This window comes from Amborella trichopoda, chromosome 4 (assembly GCF_054954075.1).
Source record: "Amborella trichopoda isolate Santa Cruz 75 chromosome 4, AtrichopodaSantaCruz75HAP2 v2.0, whole genome shotgun sequence".
Classification (NCBI taxonomy): domain Eukaryota; kingdom Viridiplantae; phylum Streptophyta; class Magnoliopsida; order Amborellales; family Amborellaceae; genus Amborella; species Amborella trichopoda.
In genome coordinates, this window is record NC_142339.1 from 54,500,153 (window position 1) to 54,523,892 (window position 23,740).

General features: G+C 34.2%; 1 protein-coding gene across 5 annotated transcripts; it reads left to right on the forward strand.

The window, feature by feature from the left end:
• Window positions 1-1,299: 1,299 nt before the first annotated feature.
• On the forward strand, window positions 1,300-23,226 carry LOC18422105 (uncharacterized). Of its 5 annotated transcripts, none has more exons than XR_016054864.1 (10): window positions 1,300-1,670; window positions 1,859-2,622; window positions 4,510-4,607; window positions 9,237-9,306; window positions 9,844-9,931; window positions 11,679-11,848; window positions 13,032-13,084; window positions 13,196-13,339; window positions 13,498-13,626; window positions 22,799-23,226. XR_016054864.1 is itself a non-coding variant. In XM_006826919.4 (9 exons), the coding sequence occupies exons 1-9, from the start codon at window positions 1,460-1,462 to the stop codon at window positions 22,967-22,969; spliced, it is 1,845 nt and encodes a 614-aa protein (XP_006826982.2). In that variant the 5' UTR covers window positions 1,300-1,459; the 3' UTR covers window positions 22,970-23,226. The 5 variants fall into 5 exon arrangements, 2 of the variants coding, with proteins under 2 accessions (XP_006826982.2, XP_088721855.1); XR_016054866.1 differs by having other exon boundaries at window positions 9,854-9,931; XR_016054865.1 differs by lacking the exon at window positions 13,032-13,084 and having other exon boundaries at window positions 9,854-9,931.
• Window positions 23,227-23,740: the final 514 nt, after the last annotated feature.

A 23,740-nucleotide genomic window follows, 5' to 3' on the forward strand; every position in this document is an offset into this window, starting at 1 on the left:
AAACAATTTTCCCCTCAAAATAGATGAACCCGGTTCCTATGCGGCTAAGCCCGTATATGTAGAAATGCAGGCCTGTTAATAAGTCTATTTTTCATATGAATTTTTGGACTTAATTTTTAAGGACATGTACTCTCTACTATGGAGATCACGAATATGAAAAAATAAGTAAATTTAAAAAACTAGAAAAGATAATTCTAGTAAGAAAATATTTTGGCCGTTAGTTTCCATTGTTTTTTGATAGAACACCTACTTGCATCCATCTTTGAGATGGATGCTTTACACTTTTTGGATCACATATGTAGTCATGCGGTCCAGCCCGTACGAGACAATTTTCCAAAGGACATGCTTTCTATGCGGCTAGAGTGCATATTGTAGAAATAGGGGCTTAGCAATAAATATATATTTTAAATATAAAATAATTCTATTAGTTAGAAAATATATAATCTTTAACATGAAGATCATGAATACGATTTTTTTTTTGAAAACTAGAAATAATAATTATACTAAAAAACATTTGGATTGTTAGTTACACGTGTTTTTAGATGGACCACCAATTTGCATCCATCTTTAAGATGGACAGTATATTGTAGCAAAGCGGTCCAGCCCACATGAATTTTTTTTTTTCCAAAATAGATAAAGGACACAGCTTCTATGCGGCCAGCCCGCATATTATAGAAATGCGGGCATGGCAATAAATATAATCCTAATTTTTAGAGAATATATAATTTTTAACAAGGAGATCATGAATATTAGTTTTTTTGAAGACTAAGAATAATAATTATATTAAAAAAAGATTTAGACGATGGACCTCCTATTTGCATTCATTTTTAATATGGATGCTTTATACCTTTAGATTTTGTATCATAGAAAGGATCCGGTTTCTATGCGGCCAAGTCGTATATGTAGAAATGTGGGTCTCTTAATAAATCTATTTTTGAGAAAGGACCCGATTTGGGTGTGGCCAAGCCTTCATATGAAGAAATGTGGGCTTATTAATAAATCTATTTTTGAGATAGATTTTAACACTTAATTTTTAAAGACATATAAAGAGATCATGAATATGAAAAAATAAATAAAATTTAAAAATTTTTAAAAAAATATTTATAATAAAAAAACATTTGGAATGTTAGTTTCTGTTTTTTTAAGTAGATCACGAAACAAATTTTCTCCTAGAAATGCAGTGTCCATGCGGTTGGTTCCCTGTTGCACTCGGAACACAAGCAAGCCAACAGAGAAAGAATAGAGCGCAGAGCGCGTGCCCAAATTTTATAGTTAAAAGTTAAAACCTTTAAAAACTCTACAGAGAAATAAAGCTTTAGATAAATAAGTTCTCAATTTCAACGACCGAGAGACACGTAGGCGTCGACGTGGGTCACACTAGACCAATTCAATATTAATTTCCCAACCCTATTTTCTCTCTACCCTTTGCTAAAAAAAACTCCACAAAAAAGCCCCAGATATGGCTCGAAGACTGGTCTTGGACTGTGGGATTAGCATTATCGCTTCTCACTCTCCATTTATCCCTTCCAAATTCGCACAAAATCCCCTCAATTTCCAGCTTATTCGACCCGTCTTTCTCTCTCTAAACCTCAGGAATCCGGGTCTATATATCAAGCCCTTCTTCTCGGCGTCTTCATCAAACCCTAGATTTGACTCCATTAGAACCACTGGTAATTTTCTTGCTTGAACCCTAGATCTTCTCTTCCTTTCTCTCTCTTAACTGGCTTGTTTTTTCTTTTCGTAATGGTCCTTTTTCCTGGTATCGGATTGGGTTTTAGAGGCAGGGTCGTTTTATTGGTTTCGTTATGTTTTTTTGGTTGCTGTTTCTTATTAGCCTCGCGTTTGTTGATTTCAACAGAGATCTCCGATGGCAGTGTTTTGTTCCATTTCGGTGATGCTGATGCTTCGGTGACTGACTTGTCTAAACCTGGTATGGAAAGTTCAGTGATTGGGTGTGAATCGAAAGAGAGTTTGGGTTTGAATTCTCAGAAAGGAGTTAATGTAGAGGACGTAAAATCGGTCATTGAGGATAGAGGATCAATCATCAGTGACGGTGAATCAATTGCGGAAGAGACAGATTTGATTGTGGATGAAAGAGGATTGATTGTAGCAGAGAGAGAATTGATTGCTGAGGAGTCAGATTCAATTTCAGAGGAGAGAGAAATGGTCGTGGAAGATAGAGGTGATCTTGGTTCCGAAGGTTTTGATCAAGGGTCACAGCCTGTTGCGGAGGGAGGTGACTTGTGGGTTTGGGACGATAAACCTGAAAATGGAAAGCTTTCCCCTAATTCTGCTGAAATCAAGAATGGTTCAGAGAAAGATACGATTGATGACTCGTATGACATGGAGGTTCAAAGAAAAGCCAATGGAGATCCTGTCTCTGTGTTGTTGGCATCTGAAGAAGATCGGGATTTGCTAACTAATGGTTCCGTGGAAAATTTCAATGATCATTCAATGGAATATGCAGAGAAATCTGCAAAGTTTGAAGGAGCTTGGATGGGGGTTTCAAATGAATCTTCTCTCCCAGACCTCAAACCTGTTATTCACTTAGAAACGGGTTCTATTTCTATGGAAGAGAGCTCAGAGGAGGTCCCTTCGGATGATTCTGTGATGGATGACATGGTTAGATTTTTTTTCATCATAATTTTCCATATTATTATGTGTTTTTTTTTTTCCTTCGTGATAAGTTTAGTCTCTTATTATAGATTATCCTAGAGAAATTTCAAGAATTAATTTCTGGTGAGCATTGAGTTTGAGATGATGTGATCCTTTATCTATCATTTCAATTGACCTTCACCCTCTTTACCCAAAGATAAGGAGAGAAAAGAAAAAAGAACAAAAAAAAATATCTTCTTTCTACATCTGGCTAATATTTTGAATTTTTGATACTTGGGGAGTGTTAGCAGTTGATGACATTTATATTGGGGACCTAATTTGTTATCTCTCATAGTTTTAGCCAACTATGTCGTATATAACCATAACTGAGTTTTTTCAATATTTTGCTATCTGATCAACTTGTCTATCATCAATACATTTATGAAGACTAATCTTTATTGCAAAGTGCCCATCATGTATACCTTTTTTTTTTTTAAAATGATAAGTAACTATGTTCTAGTTGTTGGTTGGGGACCTAGATGCTTTCTCTAGGAGCCACGGCAAAAGTCATTCTAGCTGATCTCTATTTGGACGGATAGTGAATCCAAATTTTACTATGTGTTTGAAGGCATATGAATTATGTGGGGCCTGAGGCTTATTGCTGGAAGAAGTTTAATGTTAGGAAGCTCTATTTTTTGGTGGAAATATTATTTGCAAAAAATGGATATTTCTCTTTTCGTCATTGTTTATGGAATTATGGTCCAAGCATACCTACATTTTTCATTTCGTAACCTTTTGGGGGCTGATTAAGGGTTGTTGCATGAATGTTTGAAGATATCGGCTCCAACTCTATGATGCTTGATGAGGTTAAGATGGCTTTGACCATACCAATTTTGAAGATGCAGGAGGTCATAGAAATTCATGATTGGATACCATCTTTTTGATGGGGGAATTATTTAAGGTTGTTTTATAGTTTGGTTGTAGAATGAAGAAGTTCTTGCATTCCATTGTATCCATGAGTTGTGGGCTTTGTAACAAGTCAGCATATTTTGTATGAATCCTGATGTCTCACGAAGTTTTGCTCTAAAGCTAAAGAAAGGAATTTATTAATCATAAATTGGATCCAGAAAATGCCCCGGATTTTGTGGATGGGATTTTCTGATAAATATGCATTGTTTGATGCACTTTGGACGGAGGTAAATATGTAAAAGAGGGGGGGAAGGCTTGAGTTGTATTTTGGATTTGTTTTAGCGGCCTGGGATTTCTGATGGATATGCATCATGGAATGGGTCTTTATACTGCAGAGGTAGAACTCTTTGTTGGTTTAACTTACATGAAAAAGAAATCCTTGGTTTCCACTATTTGAGGTCGAAGGATTTCTGTACTATGTTTTAATGGAATGTGGTGGTATATCTTGCAATTTAGGTTAACTTGAATGTACTTGGGTGCTGTTTTTTTTTAATTGATAAGAGAAAGTCACATTTTTTTAATTTCTCTCTGTTTGTAATAAGGTGGACATTCACTTTTTTCACTTTCGTTATGTTAGTAGCAAGTTGGAATTTCACTTCTTTTCAATTTCACTTTTTCCTTAAAAGTTTGACTTTTCACTGTCATTTTGTCCATAGTAAGTTAGAACATGGGGAGTATTGTATTTAACTTTTTATTAATGGAGTTACAAACAATATCTATAGCATCCCGGGAAGACTTGCAGGGTATCCATTAACTGCAGGCTTACATGTAGCAGCAACTACTTACCTAACATCATTTCTTCTTCTTCTTATTTTATTTTTTGATTGCTGCTAACATCATTTGGCCATGATGAAGATGAAACTGAATTGCCTTGGCCATGATGAAACTGAATTGCCTTTCACATGTCTTTTTCTTTTTGTGGATCATGTTCCAAACATGCTGCAGATCCAGACATCAACTGAAGCTGACAGTGTCATTGCAGAACCAGAGAGGTCTGAAGTTGTTCAACCTCCGGTTGTGGAGAACAATGTAGAGAAAAATGGGTACTTTTCTAGTCATTTTCAGCTTAAAGTTGGTTTTGAGATTTACGTGGTGGACAATGTGCTGCTATGTTTATTTTCATCACAATTAGGCTAGAGCAAACTCTTAATCATATTGGCACTTATTGTTAATGATAATGTTTCATGGCATTTGCTCCTGAAAAATCGGAGTTTATGTTGAGGGTTCAGCATGGCATCAATGTTGATAAATGCTTCCCTCTTTCATTTAGGAACATTGACTACTCTCTCTCTCTCTCTTTTTCATACACACAACAAAGAAAAATAATAATAATAATAATAATAATAACAATAATAGATATTTTACAGGAGCCAATTTGTGCTCAAGGGCATTTAATAGTATAGCATTGAAGGTGGTTTCAAAATTAAATATATGAACTTTGAAGGATATTTTTATAAGTTTAAATACCTTTAGAATAAATGTACGAAAAAAGCTTCCTAAAGGTTTCTGACAATTTTCCAAATGCTTGCATAGTTTGTATTGTAATTGCATCTGTACATCAAGAATGGCCTGGGGCCTTAGTATTGCCAAGCCCAATGAATGTTGGTGCACACCACCCTTTGCTAAAGCATCAGCTTCTATATTAGCCTCCTTAAAACAATGATATAACTCAAAAGAACCACTACTTAAAATGAAAAAGATTTCATCAAAAATGTTGCATAATCTACAAGATGGCTTCATTTCTCCTTTTGCCCAAGCAATGACATTACTTGAATCACCTTCAATCATCTTTTGACCCTCGAAGTTCTTTATTATCTTTAAACCCTCTCAAAGAGCTCTTGCCTCAGCTTCATTCACTGTTGTATGTTCACATGGTCCCGAGTAGGTAAATTTGTAATTACCCATATAATCTCTAATGGTACCACCATAACTTGCTGGGCTTGGGTTTCCAATCGAGCTTCCATCAAAGTTGAGTTTTAAGCAAGTTTCATGAGGAGGCATCCAAATAGCATTTCGAGTCTGTTTGTCATCATTAAGCTTAGCAACTTCAGATGGGTGATAAAAAATGTGTGATTTTGGGATGAACTTACATTCCTTGTTTGTTGAAAACCTTTCAGCTGCTGTTGCTAAGGTGTTGGACTTTAAAACTTCAATCACACTTTGTGTCCCTTCAAATGTTTTTCTATTTCTCTCTCTTCAAATATTCCAAATAGTTCTCACCCATAAAGCTTGAGAGATGATCAAATCTGAGCTACGTGGGATCAGGATATTTAGATTCAGCAACTTTTTACACCAATCCCACATGCTTAGAGTGAAAGGACAATGTAAAAGAATATGGTCCACACTTTTGTTATCCCTCAAACATGGCCTACAAACATTGACAATTATGAAACCTCTCTTATGAAGGTTATCCACAATAGACAGTTTATTTTGAAGAGCTACCCAAAAAAAAATTGAACCTTTAGCGGTACATGCAAATTCCATGTTCTTGTTAAACTATGATCAGTCGCTCTGTGATTCTCCTCACGCAGTAGTCGATAGACATACGTGACTGAAAAATCCCCTAAAGCTATGAGTTCCCACACCAATTGATCATCTTTATTAGGAACATAGAAAAAATTATGCAACAGATTCATAAGCAATTAGGACTCATGAAAGAAAGAATCTGAGACCCTCCTGTACATGCAAACAATATTCCAAGAAGAGTCAATAGTCTAGTGTTTGTCAATTTGAGCTTTTTAACTCCTAGACCCCCATCTCTCTTGGAAGTGCATGCCTTTTCCCAATTCACGAGTTTCAGTTTTTTTTCCCATTCCTACATTGCCTCATAAAAAAGATCTTATAATGTTATCCAAAGATCTTATGAAAATGGACATAAAATAGATGGGTAAGTTGGACAAAGTAGAGTTGATAAGAGTAGATCTTCCTCCAAACAACAACACTTTAGACTTCCATAGATTCAGTTTCTTATTAAATCTTTCAATCATAGGATCCCAAATAGCTGCCGATTGGTTCCTCTAAATAAAGGAATGCCCAAATATTTGCAAGGAAACTTGCCAACCCCACATCTAAGAATTTCTGCCAAGGATGCAATGACGTTCTCTGAAACTCCAATCCCAATCAAAATTGTCTTTTCTAAATTCACTTTGAGACCCGTTGTTATTTCCATGCACTTTAAGAATACCCACAAATTCCTTATTTCTTGTTCCTCTAGGTTACAAAAGATAATAATATCATCTGCATACTGTAAAGGGAAATTGTTAGTCTACCAACATTAAATCCAAAAATAAGGCCTCTACTCACCACATAATTCAACATAGTACTAAAGCTTTCAGCCACAATAGTATATAAGTATGGAGACAAGGGATCTCCTTGCCGAATGCCTTTTGATGCTTTAAAATAACTACAAGATTTTCCATTGAAAAGGATGGAGAAATGAGTTGACTTCAAACATCCTTGGATCCACATGCCAATCCACTTTGTCATATGTCTTTTCAAAATCAATTTTATATAGAAGACGTGGTTTTTGCTCTTTCAACCTTCATTCTTGCGCCATTAAGATACTGTCCATAATATGCCTGTCTTTGAGGAAAGCAAACTGAGGACCTTTCACATCCAGATGCAATACTTCTCTCAATCTATTTGCCAAAATCTTTGCAACAATTTTATAGACACTCCCCAGTAGGCTAATGGGCCTAATGTCCTTCACACTCTCTATAACAAATTTCTTGGGATTAAAGCAATAAAGGTGGAATTTACTGTTGTCAAGATTTTACCTCTATGATAAAATTCATCCATGAGTAAAAAAAGATCCTCCTTTAGAAGCTCCCAAAAGGTTTGAAAAAAGGCTAAAGGAAAACCGTCTGGCCCCGGTGCCTTATCCATCCTTAAGGAGAAGACAACACCTTTTATCCCATCCATTTCGAAAGGTCTTTCCAGCCATAAAGTCGTTTATGAAGGCAATCTATCGAACTTGACATTCTCAAGACAAATGATTTATTTTCTCTCTTGTAAAAGCTTCCTTGAAATGGTAAATTAAACTTATTTCAGTACTACCTGGTTCAGTAAGCTCCACATCTCCCATTTTAATTTACTAATGGAGTTACCCTTTTTTCTAGTATTAGCAATAGCATGAAAGAATTTAGTGTTTCTATCTCTTTCATTTAACCATTTCACTCTAGATCTTTGCCTCCAATATATTTCTATCATTTTCAGAAGGTCATGCAAGGAAGCAAGATAGTTGTTTCTTACTCTCATTTTTTCTGGTGGCATTGATCCTCCCATAAATTGGATCTCATCAATCTCTTCATTATTTTTTTTTGTCACTACAATTTTTGACTGTAGGTTACCCCAAGATTATTTTTTCCATTTACAGATTTCATTCTTCAGCATTTTCAATTTAGTAGTAAATTGCTGACCTACCCAACCGTCTATCTTGGTATTTTGCCAGAACTCTTCTACGAACTTAATAAAGCTTCTATCTGATAACCAATTTAGCTCCATTCTAAAAGTTGAAGGGCCAAATTTCATACCCACTGAATTCAACAAGAGAGGGACATGATCGGAGGCAATTTTCACTAAGGTTTTAACATAAAGATTTGGAAACTTAAAGAAAGGAATTGGTCACCAAGAACCTATCCAAGCGGGTAAGGGTAGGTTTGAAAGAGCATGGTTTGACTAGGTGTAGGCAGCCCCAATTGAAGGAATGTCCAGAAGCTCATTATTCTGAATAAAAGAATTGACATGCGCATACAAGGAGAGATCCCAGGCTTAACTGAGCATTCACTAGGATTAACTGAGGATTCACTAGGCCAACGAATCACATTGACATCACCTCCAATACACCATGTCACATTAACGAAATTGGTCAAAGCATTCAGTTCATCAAAAAATTATGTTCTTCCATCGGGATGGTTGGGCACATATACATTTGTTAAACACCATATAAAGCCATGCACAGGGCTAGAAAATAAAATGGAGATATGTCTTTCATTTAAAACACAATCATTTTTTGAACCACATTCGGGGTCCCATATGACCCACAAATCACCTGATAAGTAATTAGAATCAAAACCCACAAAGTCCATTGGTCTCCTCCCCCAAACTAACTTAGTAGACTGAAAATTCGGGGCCTCCATCTTTGATTCATGTATAATAAAAATATCATGTTTTTCCTGCCTAACCAAAAACAAGACAATTTTTTTCCTTCTACTACTGTTGAGGCCCCGAACATTCACTCCATTCTCACCAAAGGCTAGGGGCCCAAATCCACATTGACACACCACTTTTATGAGAATGACTTGGGGCCTTGGCTGTTGTATTGCCGAGCCCTATGGGGAGGTCTCTGACTCCATTCTCACCAAAGGGTAGGGGCCCAAATCCCCATTGACATACCACTTTTTTTTACTTACCCAAAAAAAAATTGCATCTGTGCATGTGCACATGAGCTGGACCTTAAAGAGGGCATTAGCAAATGAAATCCGACCTTATGCAATGGGGCAATTATAGAACGATTGGAACGAAGCAGAGGTGGTCAGGGTGGTGGGAGCCACGTCGAGATATCTAAAATTCCATTCTCAGTAGCCCTAATTTTTTCATACTTTTATGGATTCAATTCTGAAGTTCTGTTTCTAATGAATCCCTTTTATTGTTTTATTATATTTGAACTGTAGTGATGAACTGGTTGCAATGCCAAGATATTGCCTGCTCTCAGGTGCTGTAGTGCTTCCACACCCTTCTAAGGTACTCCATTGTAATGTCTCATGTGATTTTTGCTGCTTCTTTTCATTAGTAATACATATTTAGAGTACATTGGAAATGTTATCATGTTTTTTTAATGAATTTATACCGGATGGATGCAATATAGAATCATCAATTGAAACTTTTCATCCGGATGGATGACTTGGATATGGATTTGTTTTAGGGATTGATGCTCTCATTCTGAATTTCTTCTTTATTTTGATAGGAAGTTTTCATTTGTGCGAGAGTCTATGGTCTGAATTTTTTTTTTCTTTTCTTTTTCTTTGTTTACTCAGAGATGTTCTAGAGAATGTGTGTTTAATTTTGTCTTGATGCTATTCCAATACCTCATGTTCTTTTTGACCAAACTGATGCTCTCTCTCTCTCTCTCTCTCTCTCTCCTTTTTATTTTTACTATTGCATTGTATTTAGTTGTCTGATACTTGCATTTGCAATGGAATCTTGCGATTTGATGGTATGGATGTGCTTTGCATTTGAAGTTGGAGATGCATGGTAAATAATATAGAATAATAATTTCAGGCATTGACAGGTGGGGAGGATGCTTATTTTGTGGCAAATAATAGTTGGTTTGGGGTGGCTGATGGAGTTGGTGGGTGGATACTTGAAGGTAGTATTCAATATGCTGTTTATACTTATTTATCACATTATTCCTTTCAGCTGTCATTTTCCCAATGTTGCTGTTTTTATTTGCTGCTGCATTCCGTTTACTTATACTTCGGACTTTTCTTGAGAAAACATAGTACTTGTCCAAGGAAGAAATGTATTATTTTTTTGATTGTCTAATAAGTATCTATTTATCCTTAAAAGGTCTCAATTTAAAGAGAACTTCTGGTCTATGTAGTCATGGAGTAATAAATTGTACTAGAACGTGCATCTCTATATTAGCCTTCTACGTACATGCAAGTCCACGGGAAACTATTAACCAGTTTGGAGGTGTTCTGGGGCTCTGCCTCCCCTGGAAACCTGACCCTTGCTTATGGGAAGGTGCACACCCCCTCCGTCATCTAGTGGGAAAGGAAGGAAGACGCCCCCCCTCCTCCTCTTCCTCTCTCCTTCTTTTCTCTCCCGGGTGCTAATTATTATGTATTTTCTCAATGTTTAAAAAACATGGACGGGTGGCCTAGATCGCCCATTTGGAAAACTGATCCGGATTGGTGAATCGGCCGAATCAGCTTGATCTGGCCTTAAAATTCAAAATTTACTAAAATTTCTTAAAAATCTAGTTTCTCATATCTCCAAAGAAATTTGGGGTATTGCATTCTACATATTCATTGTTTTATCAAAAATATATAAACACTGAGAACTTATTTCATGAGTGTTGGATGACCACTACATCCATTTCTTAGTCCAAATTAAATTTAAAATGCAACTCTAGGCATAACCCCTTCCATCAAATGTTGGCAGTGCACAACTGGGTTGGGTCGTTTCCTTGTGAAGTAGATTAGCGTACTCCAGCCATCAGTTGTTCACACCTGACGGCTGTGATGATGCTTAAAAACTGTAATAAACTCAACTGCTTGCATGTAGTACATATCCTTACCTTTTTTATTGTGAGTTGATTTCATAGCCCATGTGGAAAATCAAATGCAGTTGAAGAGAACCTAGACTTAATTTTTTTTTTTAATATAAAAAAGGAATGGAAGTGTTAATTTTTTTTTAAAGCATTTTAATATAAAAAAGGGAAGAGATGTAAAAAAAAGCATTTTAATATAAAAAATTCCCAATGCTCAACAGTGTAGTCTAAAACTTTTGGCCGCAATCCCTAAAATCTCGAACCATATGAGCCATTCCACCACTTTTTTCATCCTAGTTAGCCAACCCCAAAGAAATGCCAAACAAAACAGGTTGTACTTGGATTTGTTCGTGTCATTTATTTAGTTTTCTATGAGAAATAGCTCCTTTGATGGAGATTTCACTACTCGAGAGCCTACCTTTTATGCCTAGTTCTACATTGGGGACGATAGAAAAATCATTGTGGGGGCGCGCAAGTTATCAAAGGGTTCACATATGTGGTTTCTCACTTTGAAAGAAAGAGGTGCGCCCTCTACAACTCCTCTTTAAATGAAAGAATATCCAATAAAAAAAACCAAATAAAAAATAAAAACAAAATAAAGGTGGGGCTGGTCCGTGGGTTCCCCAACAGAACCGGCTGCTTTAGTAAGAGAACTGGCCTGTTCATGGGGAAAAGACCCGTTCCCGATATTTAGAGGAAACCAATCTTGTTCCTCTAAAAACCGATCCAGATTGGCATTTTATTAAACATTATATTTTTATACAATGTATGTTTTTTAAAATAAATTGTTGTGTTATCTTTCATCCGGTTAGAGATTTTGACATTTTGCTAATTTGTGCAGGAATCAATTCGGGATTATATGCTCAGGAGCTCATGCAAAATTGCTTGGAGTTTGTCTCTGAACGTGGAGGTTTGGCAACAACTGAACCAGATCAAATTCTTATAAGAAGTGCTGCAAGAACACGTTCTCCTGGTTCATCTACTGTTTTGGTTGCTAAGTTTGATGGTCAGGTATGTATCTTTATTTATGACAACAAATTATAGATTTGTAATTTGTTCTCAATTTTAATGGGATTGTGGTTTGCACGTTTGTTTTTGCTACCCCCTCCTTTTGGTATTTCCTTGTGAGCCTAGGGGCATTAATATGAAAATCACAGCTGAAAACATTTTCCATCCATGTACATGGGGGCAGATGGCAAAAACTGGATGCAGAGTGCGACGTACTTAACTAAATATCTATAAGTTATCTTGCATATTGCGAAGAGGCCTCACATTTGCAATTTTCGTTAACTGTGTTAACTTTCTCGACCACACACACTTGAATCTATTCAATCTTCAAAAGTATCACTCATTATAGGCAACAAATATGCATGCAAGAACATTTAGTGTTGGCAGTCTCAAACTGTTCTGTGTCAACTCATATTGGTTCACATCCATTGTGAAATCACTCAATAGTCTTACAAATACTAATGATAAAAATCAAATCAGTAAGATTTAAATGTCCAAGGGAACTTGGAAAAGAGGCACAATAGAATTGAAATCAATAATAGGTGGACTTTTCAACACAGAAGATTCAAATGGGTCTCTGTTTTATGTTTTTTTTATTGGGAAAGGTTTCTATACTTCCCCTAGCGCATAGAAGATCTATGCTTCCCCTACCATCCAGCCATCCAATTTTGTTCAAGAGAGCCACTCACCGTTTGAAAATAGATCCGACGTCTCAAAGTATTTTATTTTTAGTTGTTTTATATAAATTGTATGAATATGAAATTTGGTACGTGCCATCTTCTCATTGGGGCGCACTTGTAAAAAATATTAAAAATAAATTTTCGATAAAATATAATGATCAAAATACCCCTTGAAAATTTCAGGGTCATTTTGGTCATTTTATTTTATTGGAAATGTTTCTTTTATATTTTTGACTAGTGCGAGTTTAATAGAGGATTAGACGTACAAAGTTTGGTGTCAAAATAGTTTATAGAAAAAAAATTTAAAAATAAAATAGTGTAGAGACGTGACATTGTGATTGGGGCAATCTTAGCCCTCCAAGCAGAATGAACGGTTGGATAAGGGGAAGTATGTAAGTTTTATGTTGTAGGGGAAGCATAGAAAGCTTACCTTTTTTTATTTGGATGGACATTTGTTCATTGTTAAGGACAAGTATTAATCTGATATTGCAAATATTGGAATGAAGGAGGAGTTAGTAATAAGTAACAGCCATGAAAGAGATTGAGGATTTCCACCCAGGTATTTTGATTAGCACTATGTTATGAACCATTTCTAGCCAGTCATGGTGATTCTGTTCATTCGAAAATAATAGCTGGCCCTGTTCTTCGTGTAATTATGGTTCTTATACAGGTTCTTCGTGTGGCAAATATTGGGGATTCTGGCTTTCTTGTTCTAAGAAATGGTTCTATACTTAGAAGATCATCTCCTATGGTACACGCATTTAATTTCCCTTTGCAGATAGGAAGTGGAGATGATCCTTCGCCACTAATAGAGGTATGTCAACATTCAAGTTGTTTGGTTTTTTTATTGCATGGCAGCAAAGTGCCATGTATTTATTTGTGGATTGAAGAGTCTGTTTATTACTTGATTGGCACATGACCATAGTATCGTTGTTTTTTTACTGGGGTTGATTCTGGATGTTTTTGTTTCAGACTTACGAAGTTGATTTAGAAGAAGGTGATGTGATCATTGCTGCAACAGATGGCCTTTTTGACAACCTGTATGAGCAAGATATAGCAAGCATTGTTTCTGATGGCTTACAAGGCAGTTTAAGACCTGAGGTATGTCAATCAATTCAAGGATGATGTACAAGCCTTTGACTTTAATCTTGGTATATGAGAAAAATGGTTAGGTTTCTCTTCTTGCCTCTCCCTGATGATTGACATCGACAATCAGCTTTGTCTGGACCAAAATCTGCAAGGAAATTATTCGTAATGGCTAGTTAATTATCAAAATATTTGTTCATGATGGCAATGAAGCTTTTGTGATAGGATCCCTGGATCAGTTTTTCTGTTTTATGTGCATTTAAATGAAAGCACAAGTTTTTTAAAAGAGATGCACTAATGAGTTTTTTTGGCTGGGAATAACTTTTCTAGATAGTAATATACTTGTGTAGGTACTGATAAGTGATAATCAATGGACATTTTCTGTCGCTGACAGGAGATCTTAACATCCATTGTAAACTCCCTCAAGTAAACACTTTTGGCTATTTATTATTAGTTTTGGAAAGAAAAACTCTCAGCTATTGTGGCATTTTGAAAAGCTCAAGCAGCTAATCTTTGGGAGCTGGTGAACGATAGCTGAATCAGTTTGTTTAGAAGGAGTGGAACCAGAGGATCACATAGATTTGCCATTGTGTTACCTTAGGTTTCAAATATGTGATACCTAAGGAATTTCTCGAAAAAAGAAAAAAAAAATTGCTAGGGAGTAATTGAAGCAGAAGAGTAGGAACTCAAAACTCATCTTTTCCATCATATATAGCTCATTGAATTTATATCATGTACATGGGCATTAGATGTAGATGTCTAAATTTTTTTGGATAAAGGTCCTGACACAATGCCAACCATCTTATATTTACTGGCATTACCCAAACCCAAGCTAAACATTCCCATGCTACTTCCCAGATGATTTGTAATTCTGTTCCCCTAGCCTGCTTCCACCCCACAAACTTTTTCCCTGGTACTTCGGAAAGTACTTCTGTTGCAACCAACGTCAAGTGATCTACAGAGGAAGGTACCAGTGAGACTAAAAGCTTCAAGATTTAGCCTCCCTTTTCTTACCCCATAGAGTATTATAGTGAAAGAACAAACAAAGTATATTTTTTCTGCAGTTTCAGTGGAAGAGAAGAAAGGATATTACTTTCTTATGTATAGCTAGAGAAAAGCACAAATCAAGGGCATTGATTACCCAAGCATGGGTTTCAACACGTACTCTACACACCCTAGTGGTAATGATTATGTCTAGATCTTTCTTGAAGTGGTGTGGTTCTCTCTCCAGAGTTTGAAAGGGTTGGTATATTTGCTTCAGTTGGTTGATATTGATGAGAAGCTCACTATCTGCTCCCTTTTCAAATTCTTATATTGGGCCTAGGAGGTTTAAAGATATTTCTGAGTTGCAATGAGTGATAACAACACAATATGGAAAGTCAACACTATGAGATGGGTCATATAGTTTCTCAGATCCCGTCGCTAATTGACTCAGTCTTTTCTCACAGTTCCTGCTGATTACCTCTTTGTCAACAAGAACTTCTATGCTTGCATTAAGGGCCTAGCTCTTAACAAATAAATGCTGGTGGTCATTTGTGATGGGTTATATACGTTGGTCATGCTCTTGTACTTGGTTAACCCATTTACCTGAACACCATCTCCTGCATAATCATATCTCTGGACTATTGAGGGCTTACTACCCTAAACCATCCTCTCTGACCAACTTACCAGCTGGTCCTCACAGATCCACTTTCCTCTTTTTTGCTTATTTTGAGTACTTATACTATGTAGAAATGCTAGTGAAAGACAAAAGGGATGACTAGTAAAATGCTAGGAGTGGGAATTTAATGCCTATTTTTTTCATTTTATGAATCCCAATGATAGAAGCCACGGCTTGGGCATGGACTCGGGCCCTTGGCGGTTCAAGCAACCTGGACGAGTGTAAGTCAACTCGCTTAAATCCGCACCGAGCTGCCTGAAGAGGCAAAAAATTCCCCCCCCCAAAAACATAGAAGGAAACAATTCTGAAAATTTGGAAAAAATAGGGGAAAAAATGAACAACATAAAAGTAAGTAAAATATGGGAAAAAAAAGTTATCAAAAAAATAGAACAAAGAGAAAATTGGTTAAATATCTTTTTGTCAGAAAAATGTTAGAAATCCTAAGAAATATTTTAAGAGATAAAAAATCATAAAAATAGAAAACGTGTGTATAAAATCAATTATAAATCAGTTATTATTGATTTAGCCAAAGATTGAACCAATTCTATATTATAAATATATTATATATATATATATATATATATATATTTCCCGAGTTGGGGGGATGTTCCGGACTCTTGGCAGCCTGCCGAGTACAAGTCGACTCACTGAGTTTTCTTGTACTGCTTAATACAAACTGCTAGCTACCATCATGTATGTTGGAGAATGACTTCAGAAATATGTTTTGTTCTATGCACAGTAATATAATTGAAGATTACATAATATTCAAAATGGCCAAAATTTATTCCTTACAATTAACAGGTAAGAGTCATACTGGCAAACTAGCTGATCCAATGTCAGGTTTGTCTTCGTTGCCTAGCATTGCAGTATATGTTATATTGATGAGATGTCCCTTGATGCCTGTCAAGAATTGATTGGAGTCACCCCATCTTCAAGGTCATGAATAGCTCCTACGACTATCTGGAGAATCCAGTTGTTGACCAACTACTGGTTTTAGGTGATCCATATAAATGCTCTCAAATGGATATCTAGGATGGGTATAGCTAGAGGTAGATTGTCAGCCATAGTTTTGTGGAATGACAATGTCTTTTGTTTGAAACTATCTAATTATTGGTCTAAATTAACATCACAGCAGCAAAACCAGAAGAAATGCTGGTGGTTAAAAATTATTTTTGCATTTCATGGGATTCTGACCAAAATTTTGGGTCTCCTCAATGAATTAGGTGGAAATTCTTTACTTATTTTACAGTATCTTTTCACGTTATATGTTGTATTTTTGGTTATTACAAAGACATTGAATGTAGTCTTCTCCAAAAAACAAAAAATAAAAACAAAAATAAAAAATAGAAGAAAGAAAAAGAAAATAAGATGAGAGAACTTAGTTATAAAAGAAATTTTAAAACTTTCTACTAAATCTTGTACACACAGAGTTCCATTGCACATCTGTTTCGTGTGAAAATATTTGTCACGAAATATTTTAACATGAAAGAATTCCCTCATGTAGTTAAGCATGGGAATATTTTCATGTGAACCAAACATGCCCCATATGTAGAAAATTCATTCTTTTTTGGAACGCATCTGCATTGTAAGCTTTGTTTTTTGTGGATCTCCACTAGTGCTCCAATCCCTTGGACTTCTGAAAATTTTATGATATCCTGGGTTCTTGTTCCTGAACATCCCCTTGGTTCCTTTTTTCCTGGTGATATGTTGATGGTCAACAGGGTGGAAATGGAACCCTTGATGTCAAATTGTGGTCCTCTTGCTCCTATTCTTGCTCTTGCTTTTGTAAACTAAGACTAGTATAAAATGTCAACAGGTTTGTCACACTACTTGGCGTTCAAAAAATTACTTTGAGGTTTGGGACCTAGGTTTGGATAGAGGTTTAGTGAATTTAAAAAGAGAATTATGGTAAAATTAGGTAAGTATTATGAGATAGTGGTAAAAAAAGGAGTTCAAGAGATTTTATGATCCATTAAGTACATGCTCTCTCAAATAAATATCATATTTCGTATGTTTAAAAATTTAACATTTCTCTTTTATTTCTTAAAAATATTCTAATTTTTAGTAGAGGATACGTTTCTCAAAAAACATATTCTTATAAAAATTGCTAGACTTTCTATCAAAAGAGTAAGGCTTTGTAGGTCCTGATCTTGTGGGAGTGACGTTACAATTTGCTCCCACGGATGCATGTATACAACCGTTGCCATTCCCACCACAAAAGTATTAATGCATTTACTGTTCCCACGACAAAAGTATTAATGCATTTATTGTGGTACGGTCCCATGTGTCCTACGATTAACTACTTAATTTTTCAAAAAATACCACTATTTTAAAACCAAACGAAAACATAGTCCTCTACACTTTACAATGCAAATAATATATTGCTCATAATTTCTTAAAAAGCAACATACTGTGAAAGGAATTTGAATTGTATAGTAAAAATAAAAAGAAACTCCATTTAAATAAATTTCTCATTTAATTTATTTATAAATATTTTATTATAAAGGCTAGAAATTTATAGAAAAGGTTAATTCTTGAAAGTTTAAAATTTATTTAGAATAGTTTTGTTCTATGGGCATAAGTTTAAAAACTCACTTTTTAAAAATTTTTGATTAGTAAATTTAGATTTTAACTATTATAAAATAAAATTTATAATTGAGGAATATTATCAATTAAATTCAAATCTATAAGTAGCCTTCATAACTTTAAAAACTCACTTTTTAAAATTTTGATTAATAAATTTAGATTTTAATTATTATAAAATAAAATTTATAATTGAGAAATATTATCATTTAGTGTTAATATACAAAAACAAATTCAAATCTATAAGCAGCTTTCATCACAAATAGCCACAGTGGACACCTAAACTCATGACACAAATTGAGCAATTAGCATAACATAGTGTCACCACAAACAAAACGCATTGTATTGGTCTATACAGTAGCATACTTAAGATTAATATAAAAAAAAAACACTTTTTAAAACAATTGTAGCCAGCAGATTAGCTATACATTGTAGCACATTTCAAAATTTTAGGTCACTACTTCATAGACGTAGGATGGTCACAACTTACTTTAAAGGATTTGGGAGTACCTTCGTACATTTTCATGCATAAAAATGGATGTCCGCTGCTGAAAGTTCTATTGATTACTATGAGGAAAAACATTCATAAAAAATTAGCGAGAAAGATTAGTGTTAAATTTAAATTTAGGATTATAATTAAAAGTCTATAATTGAGTAATATTATTGATTAACACAAAAAATAATATGAAATTTATGAAATTTTTAAGTATTTTTAATGACAAATAGTCACTTGGGTAAACTTGAAGTTCCGAACCATGTTCTATTAGAAATTTGAAGCTTATAAGGTTTGGATATTGGTTCGGATAAAGTTTTATGTATACTATGTAAATAAACATGATGGCAATATGGTAAAATATCATATGACCATATGTTGATTTTATAATAGGTGCTCATGCAGCTATCAAGCAATTTGTGTCCTTGGACTCATAGAAACTGTGTTCTAATTAAAAATAATCAAAATCATTTGCTTACAAGTAATATTTTCAATTCTTGGGGGTTTAAATAAAAATTCTGCAGAATTCTTACAAGTAATATTTTATTTAAATAAAAAATTCTGCAGAATTCTTTAAAGAATTTTTTATTCTTGCTTTGAGACTGCAGAATTCTTACAAGTAATATTTTCAATTTATCATTTGAACATCATAAATTTTATTCCTTAAAATTAAAATGGGACGAGTTTATAGTAGGTACACATGCAAGATTTGTGTCCTTGGACTCATAGAAATTGTGTCCTATTTAAAATAATCAAAATCATTTGAATATCATAAATTTTATTCCTTAAAATTAAAATGGGACATTAGCTTATTGTACTTTTGAAATTAAAATACATATTAGAATTTCCTATTATTTAAAGGAAAAAGTTTATATAAGGTTGCAACCTTAAAATGTAGAATTACATATGCATCTCAAAAATCTATCAGAAAGGTTGATTTAATGTTGAAAAACCATCTAATTGATCATCTCGACATTGAGATGTATGAACATGAAAAAAAAAAGTTTTTGAGTCCTAAAAATAGTGCATCTTGCAACACATTATCTAGACCATTTATTTTCAAGATTTTCATATGTTTATAGATCTACTTGATTTTAATCATTTTTGGAGTTTAAAAATTTCTAATTAGATATGAAAGTAGATTTTAACATAATCCTAAGAATAATTTAAAACAAAATTATATGTTATGATAAAATTTGGAGGTGCGCCTTAATTGGATTGTTTAAGGTTGCAACCTTATAGAAACCACACCCTTATTTAAAATAATAATTTCACCTTGAGTAAAAATAGTTCTTAAATATATGAATTTAATTAAACTATGAAATTAAAATTTTACTTTTTTAAACAATTATTATCTATAGAAACTTATTTTATTTAAATAGCATTATTAATATTATTATTTATGAATAAATAATTTTTTCCACTTTGTTACAAAAAATTGGATGTATCAAACCATAGCTAAGGGTTGGGCACACGACATTCTTTTGATGAAATATCTAATAAAACTGAGATATGATAAGATAAGATTACAATATATATATATATATATATATATGGGGGTTTTGTTAGGTATTGTATATAATAAGACCAATTTACCTTTAATACAAGGAAGTCTCAACTATTTATAACCATTCAATGTGAAATCTAATAGCTCAAGTGTGTCACAAAGTTCAAGAAATTTGTTTTTGAAGTTTGAGCTTGGTCAATGGAATAAATGCAGCCACCCACTTTTGCATCTAATGGTCAAGACTAATTGTGACCATCATGTACCAAATATAAATGGTTTCATTTTATATTTTTCCATATATATATATATATATATATATATATATATATATATATATATAGGTTATCTTAGGGTGCTCACACTATGAAAAGTAATTTAACATTGTACTTAATAAATTTTGGGCTTGTGTTGTACTTGGAGTTTTCTTTTAGTTAGGATAATTTTGGTCATTAGGAGGGGTATGACATCATCTACTTGGGGTGTGACATCACCCACATGGAGCATTAAATGCCATTAGTGTGATGTCACACCCATGTAGATGATGTCACACCCCTCATAATGACCAAAAATACCCTTATTAAAAAAATGCTCCATGTACAAAACAAGTATAGAAGTGTCCAAAATTTGTTGAGTACAATTATAAAATACTCCATAGTGGGAGCAAACTAGCTAACAGTTACAACGTTATCCGATCTGACGGTCACGACTTCATTTCGTAAGATAATTTAATATTCTTTTATAATTCCAAATCACATGAAATTTTCTTCTCATCAAGACGTACCTAATAAAAATATTAAACAAATAATTCATCAAATATAAATTGACCAAAATACCCCTGAAAAGTTTTGTAGGTATTTTGGTCAATTTGTTTTTTGTAACCTATTTATATAGGGAAAAGCTGAGGTTAGCCCACTAGCTAACAATTACGGCGTTAGCCCAATGGCCCAGATTGAATTTGAGCTGATCTGACGGTCACGACCTCATTTCATAAGGTAATTTTAATATTTTCTTATAATTCCAAATCACATGAAATTTTAGGCCTCAATTCTTCTCATCAAGGCGCACTAAATAAAAATATTAAACAAATTATTCATCAAATATAAATCGACCAAAATACCCTTGCAAAGGTATTTTGGTCAATTTTTCTTGTAACTTATTTTTTGGATATTTTTATTAGATTCTTGTTTTTTTAAAGAACAAACGCTCAAAATTTTAAGTGATTTGGATTTGTAGAAAAAAATTAAAATTCAAATATGAATTGCGTCGTGACCATTGGATCGGCCTAGATACAATCTAAGCCGTTGGGCTGGTACTGTAGCATTAGCTAGTGGGCTAATCTCTGCTTTTCCCATATATATATTATATATTATATATATATAAAATATATAAAGAGAGAGAGAGAGGGAGAGAGAGAGATTTGCTATGCTATCTCTTAGTCTTTCTCTCTCTCTCTCTCTCATGGAACATCCTAAGTTTTTGAGAAAAATAACCATTAGGCTCTCTCAACTTGCTATTAAAGAAATAATGCTTATAGTGTTTAGTTTCCCTAGAGTTGTAAATTTTTATGTAAATTACTTGAAATGCACTAAAATATTGTTTGACACTCCAATTAGGATTAAGAGGATAGCCTTTTGGGGTAATTTTAAGAATTGAAGAGAGACAGAGAGATGAAATAAAGAAACAAACAGTAGTAGAGAAATGAAAGGAAACCCATGGGTTGATTCACTAAGGCTTTACCATATATATATATATATATATATATATATATATATATATATATATATATATATATATATATATATATATATATATATATATATATATATATATAGAGAGAGAGAGAGAGAGAGAGAGAGAGAGAGAGAGAGAGGATTTTTTAATATATTGAGAACTTCAAATTTACATTATAAGACATTCGTAAGTATATGGAATGCTTATGTTAAAAGCGATTGTCAAACTTTTGACACTTTTGATAGAGCACCAGAATTTCAATAAAAGTTGAACTATGCATCTCGTACTATCTTGCTATCTTGTTAGTATATTAATTTTCTCCTAGAAGGTTTATAAATTTAGTTCACATAGAAGCAATTTGCTTCTAAGTTCACACACACAAAAACTTTATTTCAATGAAGAATGAAAATGAATGGGCACGAGTATATGTAAAAAGCAAGATGACAAAGAAGCTTTGGTGAAAACTTCACTAAGTATGTAATCAAGCCATTTCATCAATCATATAAAACTCATACTTTTCAAAACTATATAACAGAAGAGTACATTTTGTAACTTTCATGTATTTTGGCATTTGTTTATTTTCTATTAAGTATTATGAAGCTTCTTTGCATATTAATGGTAGCTTTTTCAGCTAACTTAAAAGGTTTTGAAGGCTATATTTTTTGGGTAACATTAAAAAACAAAATTATAGAGAGATAACAAAGAAACAAATAGCAAAAAAAGACAAATTATAGAAAATATGGGGATCAATTCATTGGGAGAGAAGGAAAAATAAACTGAAAATTCTCTTTACATATATAGAAAATTTATATTAAAAAATATATAAAAATTTCTTAACAATAATTCTACAGCAGTATATTACTTATGAAAATAGTGCGTGCCATAAATGTGCAGCGCACGTTCTATTGCTAGTATCAATAAAGCATCTTTTTTCTGTCCTCGCTGTTGTATGGTAAAACTGCTTAATAGATGCAAGCCTTCTTTTCCTAGTAATCGACTGAGTTGTGACACATCAGAAGTATTCATGCAAAGCATCGATTGTTCCGTACTTGTGCCTTAATATTTATGACTTCTTACATAATCGCTTCCTTTATGTCTTTATAGCCAGTTACCTTGTCTACACTGAATAATGTCCTAGAATGATTTTCTTTGCGATTTAGCATAAGTCTTTATTATGGAGTTTGCTTAATCAAGTGTTTCATGTTGATTTCAGGACATAGCAGGCATATTAGCTCAGAGGGCACAGGAGATAGGGAGGTCACCAACAGTGAGAAGTCCCTTCTCGGATGGAGCTCAAGCATCAGGTTACTCATCTTATACTGGTGGCAAGCTTGACGATGTGACAGTCGTCGTTTCTTTGGTTAAAAAGTTCAATTTAGCTTAGAGGGCAGGATATAGGAGGTCACCAACAGTGAGAAGACCCTTCCAGGATGGAGCTCAAACATCAGCTTACTACTCTTATGCTGGTGGCAAGCTTGGTGATGAAACAGGCATCATTCCTTTGGTTGAAAGTTCAATTTCTTGTTAACTCCAGTATTCTTGTATGTATCATTATAATTTTGGCTCTTATTTTTGACAGTCCATTCCTGTACATACCTTTATCTGTATTTATTTGATTAATTAAGATTTTGTTTTAATGAATCCTTCATAGTGATGTTGATTGCTGAACCATTTATTGAATAAGTAATCTCAGCTTGCCCCCAATCAGATACTTTAACGGTGTGGAATCACTGTGGGGATGTTGAGTAGCTTGGCTTTATCGCACGTACAGATACTCCGATGATGTCTTTTATTACACGCCCCTTGTCTCACTCACAACTTGCTCTCCTGTTCTCTCCCCATCTCTCCAACAACTCCTTTCGCACATCAGGAATTTGTTTTGCAGCTGATTCACAGCCCAGGTTGTGGTCCAATAGTTGTAGCTGTTTGGATCTCAGTAGTTGAAATTCATACTGGAAATTCACTTCGCACAACGTAATAATCATGAACTCCAGCATGGCATGTTACACCTGTCTCTACATTGTGATGAAAAGCATGTGGAGCATTGTCTGATAAAACTGTGTTCCTCCCGGGAAAACCATATATTCTTGAACCTTGGATCAATGACATTGATAGTGATTGATTTAGCGGTTTTTTATAAGCCCTTGCAAACGCC

Excerpts from the sequence above, each read along its gene's own strand:
- LOC18422105 (XM_006826919.4), top strand. The coding sequence starts at position 1,460 with ATGGCTCGAAGACTGGTCTTGGACTGTGGGATTAGCATTATCGCTTCT. Across the intron at positions 4,608-9,236 it reads AACAATGTAGAGAAAAATGG|TGATGAACTGGTTGCAATGC; the intron begins GTACTTTTCTAG and ends TTTGAACTGTAG. Across the intron at positions 13,627-22,798 it reads AAGGCAGTTTAAGACCTGAG|GACATAGCAGGCATATTAGC; the intron begins GTATGTCAATCA and ends TGTTGATTTCAG.